This window comes from Astatotilapia calliptera, chromosome 9 (assembly GCF_900246225.1).
Source record: "Astatotilapia calliptera chromosome 9, fAstCal1.2, whole genome shotgun sequence".
In the NCBI taxonomy this organism is placed as follows: Eukaryota; Metazoa; Chordata; class Actinopteri; order Cichliformes; family Cichlidae; genus Astatotilapia; species Astatotilapia calliptera.
Genome location: NC_039310.1, coordinates 28,546,339 through 28,563,615, shown reverse-complemented (window position 1 = coordinate 28,563,615; position 17,277 = coordinate 28,546,339). Strand labels below are relative to the sequence as shown.

General features: G+C 43.6%; 2 protein-coding genes across 2 annotated transcripts; both read left to right on the top strand.

Annotated features, from left to right (window-relative positions):
- The first annotated feature begins 294 nt into the window (after positions 1–294).
- On the top strand, positions 295–5,399 carry LOC113029470 (zinc finger protein 184-like). The gene is made up of 3 exons (XM_026180352.1): positions 295–312; positions 3,314–3,910; positions 4,052–5,399. Exons 1-3 carry the CDS (start codon positions 295–297, stop codon positions 4,736–4,738), a joined length of 1,302 nt encoding a protein of 433 aa, XP_026036137.1. The 3' UTR covers positions 4,739–5,399.
- Positions 5,400–12,506: 7,107 nt separating this feature from the next.
- LOC113029452 (uncharacterized) lies at positions 12,507–16,369 on the top strand. The gene is made up of 2 exons (XM_026180314.1): positions 12,507–15,330; positions 15,397–16,369. The coding sequence occupies exons 1-2, from the start codon at positions 13,541–13,543 to the stop codon at positions 16,031–16,033; spliced, it is 2,427 nt and encodes an 808-aa protein (XP_026036099.1). The 5' UTR covers positions 12,507–13,540; the 3' UTR covers positions 16,034–16,369.
- The last annotated feature ends 908 nt before the right edge of the window (positions 16,370–17,277 follow it).

Genomic DNA, 17,277 nt, shown 5'->3' with positions numbered 1-17,277 from the left:
TAGAATATTAGAGCCAATGTCACAAAGTTCCTCCTGAAGTATAAGTGAGTGAGAGAGTTTCCTCACTTTGCAGCACAACACGTCTCACAAGATTTCTACAAGCAATCAGAGTGAAATTTGTACTTTGTGTTGTCAGATGAACATATGAGACACTTTGACTCTTCAGTGCAGTGTGGAGCCTAACAAAGATCTGTTTTGTGTCCCAGCTGATCAGCAGGAGGAGAAGAGTCTGACGGAGCAGCAGAGGAACATTTTCAGCCATCTGGACTCAGCTGAGTCACTACAGAGGAAACAATGAGCTCAACACAGGAGGTGAGGAAAATATCACAGTTTCACCAAATAATCAGTCACGTCTAAAACTCTCATCCTCCCAACCTGTTATATGACTGTGTTGCATTTTATTATGTATTTTTAAATGGTGTTTACAAACATTAAGAAGTCACAAGCAATTGTTATTCGTTATTATTATTAGTAGTAGTATTAATTACATTTTCAATTCAATTCAGTGTTACTTATACAGCACCAAATCAAAACAACAGTCGTCCTCAAGGTGCTTTTTATTGTAATGTGGATCCTACAATAATACATACAGAGAAAACCCATCAATCATATGACCCTCTTTGAGTAAGCACGTTGGTGACAGTGGGAAGGAAAAACTCCCTTTTTACAGGAAGAAACCTCCAGCAGAATGAGGCTCACAGAGAGGCGGGGCCATCTTCAGAGAGCGGTTGGGATAAAAGACATGCTGTGGAAGTACATTATTATTATTGTTGTTGTTGTTGTTTTTATTATTCTGATTACTATTAATAATAATATTATTATTTATTATTGGTATTATTGTCGTTCGAACAGACTTAATATTGGTTCATCACTGCAAAAACACGTTCAAAGCACCACAACGGTAGCCCGGTATCAGGCAGTAAACACATTAAGTCTGTATATTTTCCCCTTTTTGAGTTTTTTTGCTCATACAAATTGAAATGCTATTAACGTGAAATATTAAAAAAAAGTATAGACCTGGTAAACATTTATTACTTTTCTGAGTGTGTTAGCATGCTAGTCTTAATGTTTGTGTACAGCAGGAGGGATGGGCATGATTTTAGTGTTTGAACAGTCATGAATAGGGATGGGTACCGGTGTCGTTCTGACATAAACGGTAGTAACCAGACCGAAAAGCAGCGCACATTTCGCTGCTTTATTTTGGTGCTTTTTTTTCCTGAGCTGTGATACACTTCTAGCCAATCATTTTACGTTTCCGAGGATAATAGGCGGGCCTAGGTACAGAGCTACTGATTAAAAATGCCCAAGGCGAAGCGGTCAAAGTCTGGCTGTACTTCACAGCAAAATATGCAAACTCAGCAGCAACAAGTGCTTTAAGCTGATACTGTGATACTGTCAAAGGAGGTAACACCTCAAATCTGATGAAACACCTGGCGACGCATAGCGTTTTTTTTTTTAAAAGCCCAGAAATGCGCCGTATTTGATAGCTTGCTGCGAGACCTCACACCGAGCACATCTACTGCGGGTGGGTTGCCTGTTATGCAACATACCCCAAAAACACGAAGAGGAGAGTCCTGGCCCCTAGCCCTGCCAGTGTAGCAGAAATGATGAGGATGATGATGGCAGCAGCAGCCGTTCTTCTCTGCGTGAGTAGTTTAATGTTGTTCGTGTGTAATTTACGTTGGGTAGGCTAACCACGTTATTACATTAATGCATGTAAGGTGAACTAGCAAACATCATCATAGCTACATGCGGCTGTCTTCTTGTTTGATGGCAGATACTCCCTTCACCCTGGCCAAAAAGGCTAAAATGCCCAAAGAAAAAGTGGAAAACAGTTAAACATGAGAGGTTTTTGGACAAAGTTTGTGTTTTTTCCATTGTTTAAGCACTGCTTCCAGCCAAGAGTGATACCATATATGCCCCATAGCTGCAGAAAAGGCTAACATTGTTATCTTTTTACAAAAAACATGATAGTGGACTTCCGGAGGTGCAGAGAAGTACACACCCCCATCACCATCAACGGCGCTGCTGTGGAGAGAGTGAGCAGCTTCCGGTTCCTTGGAGTACATCTGGCTGAGGATCTTACGTGGTCAGTACAAACAAAACAGTGAAGAAGGCCCAGCAGCGCCTCTTCTTTCTCAGGAGACTGAAAAGATTCGGCATGAGCCCCCGCATCCTCAGGACCTTCTATCACTGTGCCATTGAGAGCATCCTCACTGGATGCATCACCACCTGGTATGGCAACAGCACCGCCTACAACTGCAAAGCTCTCCAGCGAGTAGTGCGGTGCTCTGAACAGATAATTGGAGGTGAGCTTCCCTCCCTCCAAGACATCTACAGGAAGCGCTGCCTGAGGAAAGCGGGGAGGATCATCAAGGACTCCAGTCACCCCAGCCATAAACTGTTCAGACTGCTTCCATCAGGAAGGAGGTTCTGCAGCATCCGGTCCCGTGCCAGCAGACTGAGAGACAGCTTTTTCCATCAGGCCATCAGACTGCTGAACACGTCATAGACACCTCAGCTCCACTACTGGAACTTCAACATTATGCACTCCACACTGTATATAAATGCCACTTGTTTTGCACATATTCAACTCTGTATATTTTATATATTTTATTATTATTATTATTATTATTATTATTATTATTTATTTTTTTTTTTTTTTACTATTTAATTTGTAAAAATGTGTATACACACACACACACACACACACACACACACACACACACACACACACACACACACACACGTAGGAAAATATTTAGTATACACATCCAGAAATGCATACACTATTATATATTGTACATATATTTATTAGTTTCAGGTTGGCCATTCTTGTATTTTGCTCGTTTGTGTTGTTGTGTTTGCACATCTCTGTTGCTTGTGGGGCTCGCACACAAGAATTTCACTCGCATGTGCTGTGCCAGTGTGCCTGCACATGTGATGTGACAATAAAAGTGATTTGATTTGATTTGATTTGAGAGGTTTTTGGAACAATTTTGTGTTCTCCATTCTTTAAGCACCGGTTTGAGTACCGTTTGAGCACCGGCACCGTTTCAAAAGTACCGATTTGGCACCGGTATCGGATAAAACCTAAACGATACCCATCCCTAGTCATGAATTATTTTTAACAGCAGGTTGGATGTAATGTGTTAGAACTACCAGCAGGTGGGGATAAGAGACCTTTAAGGTGTTTGGTGCCACACTCCACCTTCAGGTTTAAAACTATTGTTAATGGAGGGAGTTTGAAGGTTGAGTTTGTTCCACGACTGCATTTCACTCACTGCCTCTGTTTGTATCTCTGTCACTGCAGGACCAACATGGAGCGAGAAGTCAGCATTCTCAGGAGGCCGACAAACCTCAACCAAGAAAGAGAGAGAAAACACACACCTGTGACGAGTGTGGAAAAGAGTTTGCTAGGAAGTTTACACTAAAACTTCATCAGGTCATCCACACTGGAGAGAGACCGTTCAGCTGTGACTTGTGTGGAAAGTCTTTTTCCTTGAAGGCTTCCCTAAAATCACACCAACTCATCCACAGTGGAGTTAAAGCGTACAGCTGTGATCAGTGTGGCAGAGCTTTTACTCAGAGTAGCCACTTAAAGACGCATGTAGTTGCCCACTCTGGAATTAAGGCATACAGCTGTGAGATTTGTGGAAAAACCTTCAGCCAGAGAGGGTACCGAAATACACACCTACGCATCCACACCGGACATGATGTGTACTGCTGTGAACAGTGTGGCAGACAGTGTACAACCAACAGGCAGTTAAAACTACACATGTTTACCCACACTGAGGAACGACCTTATAAATGTGACCTGTGTGAGAAGACTTTTAAAGCTCCACATCACCTGAAACAACACCAACAGATCCACACCAGAAAGAGACTCTACAAGTGCAGTTACTGTGAGGTATGTATTTATATTTTTATCTGTGTTAACTGAAACAGTAAAATGTAATTGGACGTCTGCAGAGATGCTCTTTCCTTCAGGCGACGTTCAGGAAAAAAATGTTGAAGGACTGACTTACACTGTCTTTGTGTCTTTGTTTAGAAGCAGAGCGACACAGATGGATCCAGTTCTCAACCCTGTCATCACCGTGGTGGTGGGAAAGACTTTCGTTGTGACCTCTGTGGAAAAACTTTCAGTCGGCAAGTCTCCCTAAAAATACATCAACGTAGACACACTGGAGACAAATTGAAATACTGCAAAGAATGTGGGAGAGGCTTCCCCACACCAACTGAGTTAAAACGACATGAACTGATTCACAGTGGGGTTAAAAAGCACCTCTGTGATCAGTGTGGGTCATCCTTCACCACTGCAAGTCACCTTAAAACACACAAACGAGTCCACACAGGAGAGAAACCATACAAGTGCAGACACTGTGAAAAAAGCTTCTCACGATCAGGTCATCGTAACAAGCATGAACGTACACACATGGAAGGAAACTACAGCTGTGACCAGTGTGACAAGAGCTTCAGGAATCTCAGTTCATACTCCACACACAAACGATCCCACGTTACTAATAAACTGTTTCACTGTTACCAATGTGCCAAAACATTCACCTCATTGTCTGCTCTGTGCAAACATCAGCGTGATCACTCAGGGCTGAAATCACTCCCATCACTGGATCACAGTGAGTCTGGAGAGACAGAAAGATCCTCTGGTTTCAGTGTCAGACTTAAAACCCTTGAGATCAGACTCCACAGAGTTCAGATCGAATCTCCTGTAAAGATCTGATGAAAATGTTCCACTGGATGGATGGATGTATAATCTCTTTTTCTGAAGGTTGCTCTCTTCCTGTTTCTGCCAGTGCTGTAAAGCTGCTGCTCAGTCTGATGGGCTGTTGTGTTGTTGTTAGTGATGCTGGATGAAGGGCTGGTGGACCAGGTGAGCTCAGGGTGAGGGTAGATCCCGTCTGAGCTGCAGGTCAGATCCTTTGTCCTACTTGTTGGAGATTAACTTTACGGACTGGAGCTGGAAAAATACATATTTCTAAAGAAGTCAGAAAGAGATTTTGTTGTCACAATTTTCCTTTTCTGTTCATTTCATGTTAACATGATTTAATTTATTGAAAAACATGTAAACACGGTGAATGGACGGCTGAGGACTGGGGCAAAGTCATATTCTCAGATGAAGCATCTTTCCGATTGTTTGGGAAAAAGTCTTTTGCGGAGAAGAAAAGGTGAGCGCTACCATCAGTCCTGTGTCATGCCAACAGTAAAGCATCCTGAGACCATTTATGTGTGGGGTTGCTTTTCATTCAAGGGAGTCGGCTCACAATTTTGCCCCAAAACACAGCCATGAATAAAGAATTGTACCAAAACACCCTGCAACAGAGCTACAGATTGAAAATGCCCAAGGCGAAGCACTCAAAAGTCTGGCTGTACTTCACAGCAAAAGATGCAAACTCAGCAGTCTGCAACAAGTGCTTTAAGGTGATACTGTGCAAAGGAGGTAACACCTTGAATCTGATGAAGCACCTGGTGATGCATAGCGTTTTTGTAAAAGCTAGAAAATGCACCGTATTTGATAGCTTGCTGCAAGACCTCACACCGAGCACATCTACTGCAGCTGTGGTGCCTGTTATCGGACCCGGAGTTAGCAATATCCCCCAAGAACCCGAAGAGTGGAGTCCTGGCCTCTAGCCCTGCCAGTGTAGCACCGGTTCCAACCAAAGGAGGTATGTTGTATCAACAGAAAAGGCTAACTTGGTTATCATTTTGCAGAAAAAGACTGCTAAAAATAAAAACACAAGAGGTTTTTGTACAAAGTTTGTGTTTTCCATTCTTTAACCTCCGGTTCGAGCACCGGCACGGTTTCAAAATTTCCAGTTTGACACCGGTATCGGATAAAACTTAAAGGATTCCCATCCCTATTTGTTACCATGTTTCCATTGTGTAGTGTAGTCGATAGGTTTGTTTTCTTTGTCAGAACAATGAGGCCACTGCAACTGTATGACATATATACCTGTATACACTTGACTTATACTGACATGTATACACTATACATACACTGGAGTGGTTAAATAATGGAATCACTGTGATAAGCATCTAACCTACATGTTTAAAATCACAAGACCCGCATATTTAGGTCAAATATTATCTACAATTATATTAATGAAGTTTTTGCAACCTGGGATTGTTTTTTTCTCGCCTCAGCTGCCAGAAGGCAAGAAAAACTGTATTTTCTTCCTGTTGATATAATTCTGTGTATTAAACTCTGTTCCAAGAATTTTAATCTTTTCCAGAGGATCTTTTTGAGTGCCTTGATTTTGCTGAATCTAAAACAACTGGTCCTCCACATCGTTGGCGGAATAAGTGCGACCTGTGGGAGGTACCTATTGAAATAGGGTGGAGCCGTAGGCACATTCAGTTAACAAGGGTTCCATGTTAAATCAAAATAGAATCAAACACGTAACAGTAGCACCTAAAACAATTTAAAAACTTGATTTTATTAAATACGGTGTCACAGTCCTGGATCGTATGACACAGCGCTCTGTGTTTTCTTTTGTTTATAGTTTGTCCTTTTGGCATTAGATCCTAGGTTCCTTAAATGTGAGTGAAGCAGAAAATAAATGAAACCAAAGACTAGCGGTCCTGTTGCTCTATTTTCACCTGTAAAGCAGGAGTTGGGTAGGCGGAGGTTTACCCTGGTGCAGGTGTGCCGCAGTGGTCAGTGAAAGAATCCGCGTGTTTCTCTGTGAATTTCCAATAACGTGGTAGCGCACACGGTGCTTGCTTGGAAGTTTAGGGTTTTTTTCGCTGTAAAAAGAAGTTTTCTTCCCACGCTCAGCGGACACAAATGTTTTTGTCACTTTTTATGGAATCAAACTCAAAGTAAAGTCAGTACTTCCACGCTTTAAACGCTGCATGCTCATACTCTCTCAGCACTCGATATATGATCCATTGTTGATCTGCAGACAGCTGTTGTCACAAACGTCGCACTTGCTTACGTCACTGTTATGAGACATTCTCGCAAAAAAAAAAATCATGGTTTTAGTAACGCAGTGTTCCTACGGGAAAGTAACGGAAATCTAATTACCGTTTTTGCAATAGTAATCCCTTACTTTACTCGTTACTTGAAAAAAGTAATCGGATTACGCGTTACTGCCTATCTCTAATTGTAAGTGGGAGACTGGATGAAAACAGGACATCCCCTACACTGAACAACTGACCGCAGCAGGAATATTCCTCCCACATGGCTTCATATGTGTTGTTCAGTTACCTGTTTACAAGTTGGCGACACCCCTTAAGAAATATCAGCAAACAGTGGCCGAGTCCACCACACGTTTCTTCACAGGAACAAAACAAACAAACCTCCATCAAATTAACAAAATGTAAGTGGATCACTTTCAGTGACCTACCGCTCCAGTAGATAGTTTGCTGAGATTGATGAGATTTTGTTATCACAACTCCTTTCTGTTTATTTCATGTAAACATGATTTATTTAACAGAAATCCTGTAATTCTAGAATCTTATGGAACGCCAGGACTGCCATAACGAATTAATTAAATACACCCTTAAATAATTAATTAAATGTGGCAATAATTAATTACATAAATATTTATGACACATGTAATTTAATTATTGACACTGTTCTGTTATTACTAAAAGTTGTAAAATGTATCACTTAAATATCATTCTCAATCAGTTGTTATTCGTTATGTGTTTACAACACCCTCTCTGGTTGCTCCAAGTAATGCACTTTAGAAACGCCTTTATTTTGGAAAAAAAAAAAAACTTTATTGAACAGGAAGTCCCCTCAGTCAAGCAAAGCAAGTGAGCAATAGGCTGTATCCCAATTCGGGGTCTGCAGCCTTAAAGTACGCAGCCTCAACGATCCTCAAGGGCCGCGTACTCAAAGACCGCTAAGGCCGAAAGTGTGAGGCTTGTGAAATGGGACGGTCTAGCCTCCGTTGCGCTGATACTGTTGTTTGTCAATAAAGTAAAAAAAAAAAAACCCTCCGTTGCGCTGCCCAGGTTGCCTAGCAACCATGATACTAACCACTGGAATCGTGTCCTACAGCTTTGTTTGACAGAAATGAAGGAGAAAATCTTTTGTTCATTTGTTTGTTTGTTTCTACATGAGCTTTGATCATTCTCTGTAAGATTAAGCTCAGCTATTGAACGGCGTATATTTTAAAGTAAAGGCTTTAAAACCAAGTTAGTACAAACGTCACTAATGTCACATAACTTTGCCGACATGTGGCCAACAGTAATGTTTAATTTTCTTTGTTATTAAACATTTGCACATAAATAAGTGACATAATATTCAGTACTTAAAGTGTACTCTTTGGCCGCCCCTCATCCGCCGTTTTTTTCTGCAAATTTATCCACACCCATCGCCGCGCTATGCATTCTGGGATATGTTGGGCCACGAAGTCTACACTGCCACAGCCTTACGCATTTCAGGGCCGCATTTCGAGCAGCCTTTGAATTGGGACAGCCTTCGGCGCGCTGCTGTGACGTAATTGGCCTTGAAATGCGGCCTTTAAGGCTGCAGATCCTGAATTGGGATACAGCCATAGTGATAGTAAAGTCGATTCCTTTTACTGAATCGAGTTTTAATGAGTCACTCACCAAAGTGAATCGGTTTCTTTGAGTCGTTTGATTCACCGAGTCAGTTGACCATAGAGTGGAAAAATTTACATTTTCACTCAAACACTTAATTTGTGTCTCTTTTCATGTATATCCTACCGCTAAGATGCGTGATTCTAAAAGAAAACAACTATTTTATGGAGCAAAAAATTTTCTAAAGGGAATATTTATTTTGTTTATCTTAATTTTATTAGTATTTTCCTTATTTTGTTGTGGGCAGTCTGAGGTACACCTGTGCACTACTCATGATGTCAGATCAGCATCCTGATGTGGCACACCTGTGAGGTGGGATGGATTATCTCAATATAGCAGATGTGCCCACTACCACACATTTGGACTGATTTGTGACCACTGTTTGGGAGGGATGGTTATATTGTGTATCTGGAATGAATTTTAGGTCTCTACGTCCATCCCATGGGGAATGGGAGCAAAAACAAAAGTGTTGCGTTTATATTTTTGTTGAGTGTATATATATGTATATATATATATGTATATATATATATATGTATTGTGGGGATGAACAAAAAGTATTTTACCAGCATAATATAATCTGCAGTATGATCATTGCTTTAACAATGTAACAGATAGCTTTAAGATGGCCTTAAGATGTTTATGATGATATTAACTTTGTATTTCAGGTGCAGTTATAACTATTTTATACATATTGCATATCTGTGCTTATTTGAGTTGATGTTCAGGTTCTTTAAAGGTCGTAAGCCTCACTGACGTGACTGTTCAGGTGATACATGTTGAGGGAAAACTAGAACATAGAAGGAATTGCAATACATGCTTACAAAACACTTATATCAGGTCATTTTATATTAAGGTTTTAGTAGAGGTTCTTGGTTAAAACATTTATTTAGTAGAAGACATACACATAGTCTCAGTGAGCTTCTGGTCTGGTAAAAGGTCAGAAGTGCAACAGGTGAATTGAGAAAGAGCATTTGAGGACGAGACACAGACAGTAGGTGAAGAGGTGACACAAAGAGCATGTGAGGTCAACACACACACACACACACACGTTAAATTAGATTTATTTAGAGGAGAGGTTAGTTATGTTTGGCTGTAACTGCAAAATTGTCTTGGTAAAAGAGGAACCGTTTCTTGGTGTCTCGGCAAGAAAGAGGAACAAGACAAGAACTGAAAGGTAGACAGGAAGGGCTAGCCATGAAAATAGAAGATGATTTTCTAGGTGAAAAGTCATGATGATGTTGATCTGATCTATGTATAAAATGTATCTGTGACGCATGAAGGGGCGTCAGTAAATAAACCCTGATGTTATAAAATAATTGTTTGTGCTTTAGTAAGTCGAAGATCAATTGCTGTGTTCAGTGATCTTCCCACATGTGAATTAAAATCTTCGTTTGACTTCACCCGGCCGGACCAGTGTGGTTATTTTTCGATCACCTCTTGTACCCTTTCTCAATTCTTGAATCTTAACATTTGGGGGCTCGTCCGGGACGTACTTATTAGTACGGGACAAGTTGAGGGACCCTTGAGGGTGTGTTGCTGTAAAGTATATAAGGGACGCGCAGCGCCGTTAATGGGTTTAAAATAAATGAAAAAAACACTAATCCGAGGAACTATTGGAGAGGTAAGTATACGGAGGTGAGCGCGTTGCGCATAAGGGTTGCTGGTGTCATATATTAACACTTTGAGGGCGAATAATTTTGATTGAGTGTCAACGCTTGAGAACGCGAGGACAGCGTCTAAAGTGCTGGGTTAAACTTTGTGTATCACCGAGCAGGGGAAGAGGAGCCAGTGGTTGCGAGAACAGCGAGACGAAGACTGAAACCGAAAGTTAAGCGTGTCTGGGTGACCTAGACCAAGAAGGTGGAGTCGACCAACGCCATTGGAAGAAGTAAGTCTGTGTTTCAGAGAATGGCTGACAGCTCGGGTGCGACACCTAGTGGGAAAAGGGGATGCAAACCTCTGAAGGATCAGCTTGAACAGCTTAAGAAAGCTATTCGTTTGGCTTCACCTGGAGCATTAAAAGCAGCAGAGAAAGAGTGCCAAGCGATGGAGGTTGAGGTAAGTAAACTTATTACATCCCAACAGAAAGGGCTGGGTGATAAAATACCTCTGAGCTTGGTGTTAAAAGCTGAAGGAGAAGTGTACGGACAAATGCATGAGGCCCTACGTGCGTCCATAGAGGCATTAACGGCATTGGAGGTTATAAAGCAGAGAGTAATGCAGGGAGGGCCAGAAGAGGAGAATGAAGACCGTGCGACGTCATCAGAAGAAGAAGACGATGAGGAGGACGAAGATGGAGGAGCTGAACCTCAACCAAGTACAAGCCTAATTTTGAGGAAAAGAAGTGTGAAGAGAGACCAAGCACAGAGACGGCCCATATTTAAGAGCTCAAAGAGTAGAAAAGTGAGTTTTGAACAAGGAGCTCCTGACCCTGGTTTAAGTCTGCCTCTAATAGCAGGTCCAAAGAACAAACCAGTTTATCGCGCCTATAAGGTGAGAGATTTGGAAGCATTGGTTAAACAACTTCCACCGATAACCAAGGGAGAACATTGGGAAGGAGAAGAATTAGCGCTGGGCGATTTTCGCGCTTTGGCCGGACGTTGTATGCTGGGTGGTGGGTTAGCAGATGTAGAGCAGATAGCTCAAACAACCAGATATGCAAATGACCTACAATACCATGAGGTGCAGAATGACTTAGCAGATGCAGTCCGGGAGAAGTACCCAACTCCTAACTCTGGAGCCATTCCAAAAATTATTTGGGATCCCAAAAACACACCCAGAGAGTGTTTAGCTAAAGCAAAGGAACAATGGTTGTTAGGAACAGGAATACATCCGGGGAAGGAGGGTGAAAGTAGAGCGTGGTTTCGTTCGGCAGTGCTGGCAGGGCTGCCCAACCAGGTTGCAGTTGACTTGGAAAAGAACCCAGATTTTGCCGTTGCAGACTCGGTGCAGTGGGATAGACATGTGACCTACAGACTTCAGCAGGAACAGGATTTGGCAAACAAACAAAAGAAAGAGTTGGAGGAAGTCCAGGCGTGGCTGGTTAAGTTGCAGTTGGCTGAAGCAAAAAACAAAGCAGGAGACAGAAAGAAAGAGGATAAAGAGAGCGCAAGGAAAATAATGGTGGCAAGGCCTCAGCCCGATCCTGTGCCTGACTGGCCAGATCAGGATCCGGGTCTCTACCCTGATGACCGTTGGCCCGCCAATGTACCAAGGCAGCGTCAACCAGTAGGGAATTGGGGGACCGGTGGACCGTAGAGAGGGCGTGGTGGATCCGTGAGGGGAGGACAAAGGGCTCGGAATCCAGGGAATCCTAACAATGTGTCTTGGACTGCCTGTTACAGCTGTGGAGCAGAAGGACACTGGTCCCGAGAATGCCCTGAATCGCAGCGAAATTATCAGAGGCGAGGCTATCAATCCCAGGCACGAGGAAGCCCAAGACAAAGAGCTGCTTACAGGGGAGCATATCAAGCTCCAAACCCGAATACAGCACCAGCCGCCCAGTACCCAGTAGCTGACTGGAGCTGGGAGAGGGAGCAATACTGACGGAGCCCGGAGAAACTGAACAGCGTGGGGACGGCAGAACCCATGCTGTCAATGACCGTGGAAGGCACTGAATTGCCCTTCCTGGTGGATACTGGAGCAACATACTCAACATTGAAAGACACACCAGACAGTGCAACACTCTCCTGTCACACAGTTAATGTGGTAGGCTTTTCCGGGATTCCAATGACACTGCCATTGACAGATCCAGCATTGACACAGCTGGGAAAACAGACTTTGAAGCACCAATATGTGGTGTCCTCACAGGTGCCTGGAAAATCTCATGGGCAGGGACCTGCTTGTGAAACTGGGATCACCTTCAAAGACTCAATATTTAGTCCAGAACTCTGAACAACCCACTGTCGAAATCTACTGGGGGAGGCTAGTGGAAGAAGGCATTTTGAGACATTATCAGCTGTGGAAACCCTGGATAATGAGCCTGGCCGTCTATTCCCCTCCGCGAGATCCTTTCCACGTTACACTCTTTTATGATAGGGAAGATAACGATATCTATCGGGAACAGTTCCAGTCTGATCTTGAGGGACAGACGTGGAATGTGCAAACACATAACATTTATGTTGGACCAGAAGGTGTGGCCGCGGCTGTGAAATTTACTGATGAACAACTGCCTTGGTACAATGTGGGAGAGGATTCAGCCCCTCACATTACATTGGCGGTCCACGAGGGTCATGGGCCAAGAGATCTGGGACCAATGGTCAAGCGGGCGCTGGACAACGCATGCTGGCAAAGCACCCAAATTCCAAATGTCTGGTATGCACCAAAGTGTAAAATATATCGCATAACTTGTTTGTCCAACGATGCAGTGATCTTAGAACATAAAGAAATCTCCAGAATACATGGCAGGGAAAGAATGGATCATCCTGATGCAGTAGCTGAGCTCTCAAAATTGCCTGGTACTTTGTGGTCCGCAGGGCCCACAGATGTAGGTCTAGCTAACTGTTCGCCTGTCCTGTTCCAGCTGAAGTCTGACATACCATTTAACAGACCATAATAGAAGCACAAAACTGAAGACCAAAAGTGGTTCACATGTATTGACCTAGCGAATGCATTCTTTTGTCTCCCACTGCACGAGTCACTCAGAGACATTTTCTCATTCACATACAGAGGCCGGAAATTTAGGTACACACGCCTACCACAAGGCTTTGCACTCTCACCAGGAATTTTTAATCAGGTGTTGAAAGAGGCATTGTCCCCATGTCAACTGCCAGGGGGCTGTACATTAATACAGTATGTTGATGATCTTCTTATTGCAGCCCCGTCAGCAGCGGCCTGTGCGGCAGCATCGCTCGTGGTGTTGAACAGATTGGCGGAGTGTGGCTTCAAAGTGAGCAAAGAAAAACTGCAGTTGGTCCGGCCAGAGGTAACATTCCTGGGCCGGGTGATCGCACACAGATCAGTGGGGTTAATGAACACACACAGAGACCAAATTCTGACACATCCAAAACCAAGAACTGTGAAGGAGTTGCTTTCCTTTCTTGGCTTGACAGGTTACAGCAGGCAGTTCATTCCGAACTATGCGGGTAAAACGGCCCCTTTAAGGGACCTGATCAAGAAAGTTGGTGTTCGAAATCTGAAGGCTGAATTGCCTTGGACGCCGGACACAGAGACAGCGTTCATTTCGCTAAAACAGGATTTGTCAAGAGCCACAGATCTGGCCACACCTAACTATGATGAGGCATTTTATCTTGATGTTTCAGAAACAAAGGGAGTTGTGAATGGTGTGTTGTTTCAGAAAAAAGGGGGAGGTAGGGATGTACTTATGTATGTCAGCATAAGATTAAATTCAACAGAAGCAAGGCATCCCACATGCACACAACACGCAGCAGGAGTAGCAAAGATAATTCAGAAAACAGCACACATAGTGAGGGAACACCCACTGAAAGTGCTTACCACACACAGTGTAGTGGCCTATGTGAACTCACAGGTATTCACAATGACTCCACTGACGCAACAAAGGTTGAGCAAAATTTTAGAGGCGCCAAATTTGATATTCACACATGAAGGAATAAATATGGCAGACCTAATGGGGTCAGGAGAACCACATGACTGTATTAAGAAAGCCCAGGTTGAAGGAAAAATCAGGGAAGACCTGAAGGCAGAGCCCATACTTGGAGCTGAGGATTGGTTCACGGATGGATGCTGCCACAGAGATGAAGAAGGATTGAAAGCGGGCTATGCAGTAGTCTGTAGAGTAGGAACTGAGTTTCAGGTGAAAGAAGCAGGAAAAATTGAGGGACAACAGTCGGCCCAGAGAGCTGAAGTGATAGCCCTAACTCGAGCCCTGAGGTTGGCTAAAAACATGAGAGTGAACATCTACACTGACTCAGCATATGCGTTTGGAGCAGCTCATGTGGAACTGGCTCAGTGGAAGAGAGCCGGGTTCAGGACGGCCACTAATGCACCCATCTGTCACAAAAAGGAAATGGAGGAACTGGAAAAGGCCCTGGAGGACCCAGACGAGGTAAGTATTATAAAATGCAAAGGCCACTCACAAGCAGACAGTATGGTGGCAAAAGGAAATCAGAAAGCTGATGAAGCCGCAAAGGAAGCAGCGGGCTACAAAGGACAGAGACAACTGGTGCAGGTAACCCCAGAAGAGGAGGTTAGCACTAACAGCATGGAAGAAGTTAGAAAGGCTCAGGAGGAGACATCCCCAGAGGAAAAGGGGGTGTGGGAAAACAAAGGAGCCTGGCAAGATGGCGGTTTGTGGAGGGGGCCAGATGGGCGTCCCGCTTTAACGGCCAAAATGGCGGAACAAAAGGTGAATGAGGCTCACGGGCTTGGTCACGTGGGAGTGAAACAGATGGAGAGAAATTTGTGCCGATGGTGGCATCCTGATTTGAGAAGGATGATACTGGAAAAGGCCAGAACGTGCCTAATTTGTGGGGCACACAACCCAAAGCCAGCAGTAAAACCTGAAGCTGGTAAGTTTCTCATGCCAGAAAGGCCAGGAGAAGAGGTCGTGATTGATTATACCGACATGATTGATACAGGCCCAGGTGGGGTGAGGTATTTGTTGGTGTGTGTGGATGTTCTGACTGGATGGCCCGAAGCATGGGCGACCAAATGTGAAGATGCGAAAAGTGTGATTAAGTGCTTAATCAATCATTACATTCCAAGGCATGGGTTTCCCAAGAGAATTAGATCAGACAATGGTACTCACTTCAAGAATAAAGATTTGCAAGAGGTAGAGAGGATGTTGGGAGTGCAACATAAGTTCGGGACGGTCTATCATCCTCAATCTCAAGGAAAGGTAGAAAGGATGAACCTAAATTTGAAAAACAAGTTGGCTAAAATTTGTGCGCAGACAGGGCTAAATTGGGTCGCAGCCCTGCCCATTGCTTTGATGACCATAAGATGTTCTGTTAACCAATCCACAGGTTTCACCCCTTATGAGCTGCTGACTGGGAGACAGTTTCCAGCACCCTGGACAGTGGTCCCGGTGGAGCAGCCCAGGACAAGCAACAGGTCTCATGCAGAATATTTTAATGAGTTGAAAGCTCTTGTGTCCAGCTTTACAAAACAGGTCACTTGTGAGAGACCCACGGGGAACGGAGAGGTCCCGGACGCAAAGGCAGTGTGGCTGAAGGTCATCAAGCGAAAGTGGAAGGAGCCCTGCTGGACTGGTCCGTATGAGGTGACCGCCCGGACGGCTACAGCAGTCCAGCTGAAAGGGAAAGGCGACACCTGGTACCACTGGTCGCAGTGTGCACCCGCACACGAGAGCTTGGTGGAGGAAAACTCGTCTTCAAAGAACGCAGGTGTCAAGAAACAGAGGCAGAATAAACCTCTTCACCTGTGCCACGGGCCGACCAGTAGTCCACCTGGAAGGCCGAAGAAAGAAGAGCAGCCTAGGAGGAGATCGCCGCGCCTACAGAAAGGAGTGGTAATAAATTGAGAGTTTGAAAAGGGGTGGTTTAAATAAAAAGAGTAAAAAAAAGGAAAGTGGAAGGGGCTTGTTCTGTCAATTATGTTGTCTCTATCTGTATTGGTGGGTATTTTGGTGACCTGTGGTTGTTGTCTCATTCCTTGTGCCCGAAGGTTGGTAGAGAAAGTGATTGTAAAGGCAGTGGACCCTGGGGCGGTGGCCCCTATGTCCATGATGCCGATGATGGATCTGGAAGTAGTCGAGTGGAATGAGGAGTGAACAACAACCTGTGTATCGACCTCTGGTGTGCCAGAGGTCGAAAGGGGGAATTGTGGGGATGAACAAAAAGTATTTTACCAGCATAATATAATCTGCAGTATGATCATTGCTTTAACAATGTAATAGATAGCTTTAAGATGGCCTTAAGATGTTTATGATGATGCTAACTTTGTATTTCAGGTGCAGTTATAACTATTTTATACATATTGCATATCTGCGCTTATTTGAGTTGATGTTCAGGTTCTTTAAAGGTCGTAAGCCTCACTGACGTGACTGTTCAGGTGATACATGTTGAGGGAAAACTAGAACATAGAAGGAATTGCAATACATGCTTACAAAACACTTATATCAGGTCATTTTATATTAAGGTTTTAGTAGAGGTTCTTGGTTAAAACATTTATTTAGTAGAAGACATACACATAGTCTCAGTGAGCTTCTGGTCTGGTAAAAGGTCAGAAGTGCAACAGGTGAATTGAGAAAGAGCATTTGAGGACGAGACACAGACAGTAGGTGAAGAGGTGACACAAAGAGCATGTGAGGTCAACACACACACACACACACACTTTAAATTAGATTTATTTAGAGGAGAGGTTAGTTATGTTTGGCTGTAACTGCAAAATTGTCTTGGTAAAAGAGGAACCGTTTCTTGTTGTCTCGGCAAGAAAGAGGAACAAGACAAGAACTGAAAGGTAGACAGGAAGGGCTAGCCATGAAAATAGAAGATGATTTTCTAGGTGAAAAGTCATGATGATGTTGATCTGATCTATGTATAAAATGTACCGGTGACGCATGAAGGGGCGTCAGTAAACAAACCCTGATGCTATAAAATATCTGTTCATGCTTTGATTAAGTCGAAGACTACTTTCTGTCTGCGTACAGAGTTGTCTTCCCACACGTGTGTTCATTAAAATCATCGTTTGACTTCACCCGGCCGGATCGGTGTGGTTATTCTTCGATCACCTCTTGTACCCTTCCTCAATACTGAATCTTAACAT

Bases quoted from the DNA above. Each gene is read 5' to 3' on its own strand.
- LOC113029470 (XM_026180352.1), top strand. The intron at 3,911-4,051 runs GTATGTATTTAT...GTCTTTGTTTAG, and splicing joins ACAAGTGCAGTTACTGTGAG to AAGCAGAGCGACACAGATGG.
- LOC113029452 (XM_026180314.1), top strand. From the start codon at position 13,541: ATGAACACACACAGAGACCAAATTCTGACACATCCAAAACCAAGAACT. The intron at 15,331-15,396 runs GATGTTGGGAGT...AAAGGTAGAAAG, and splicing joins GATTTGCAAGAGGTAGAGAG to GATGAACCTAAATTTGAAAA.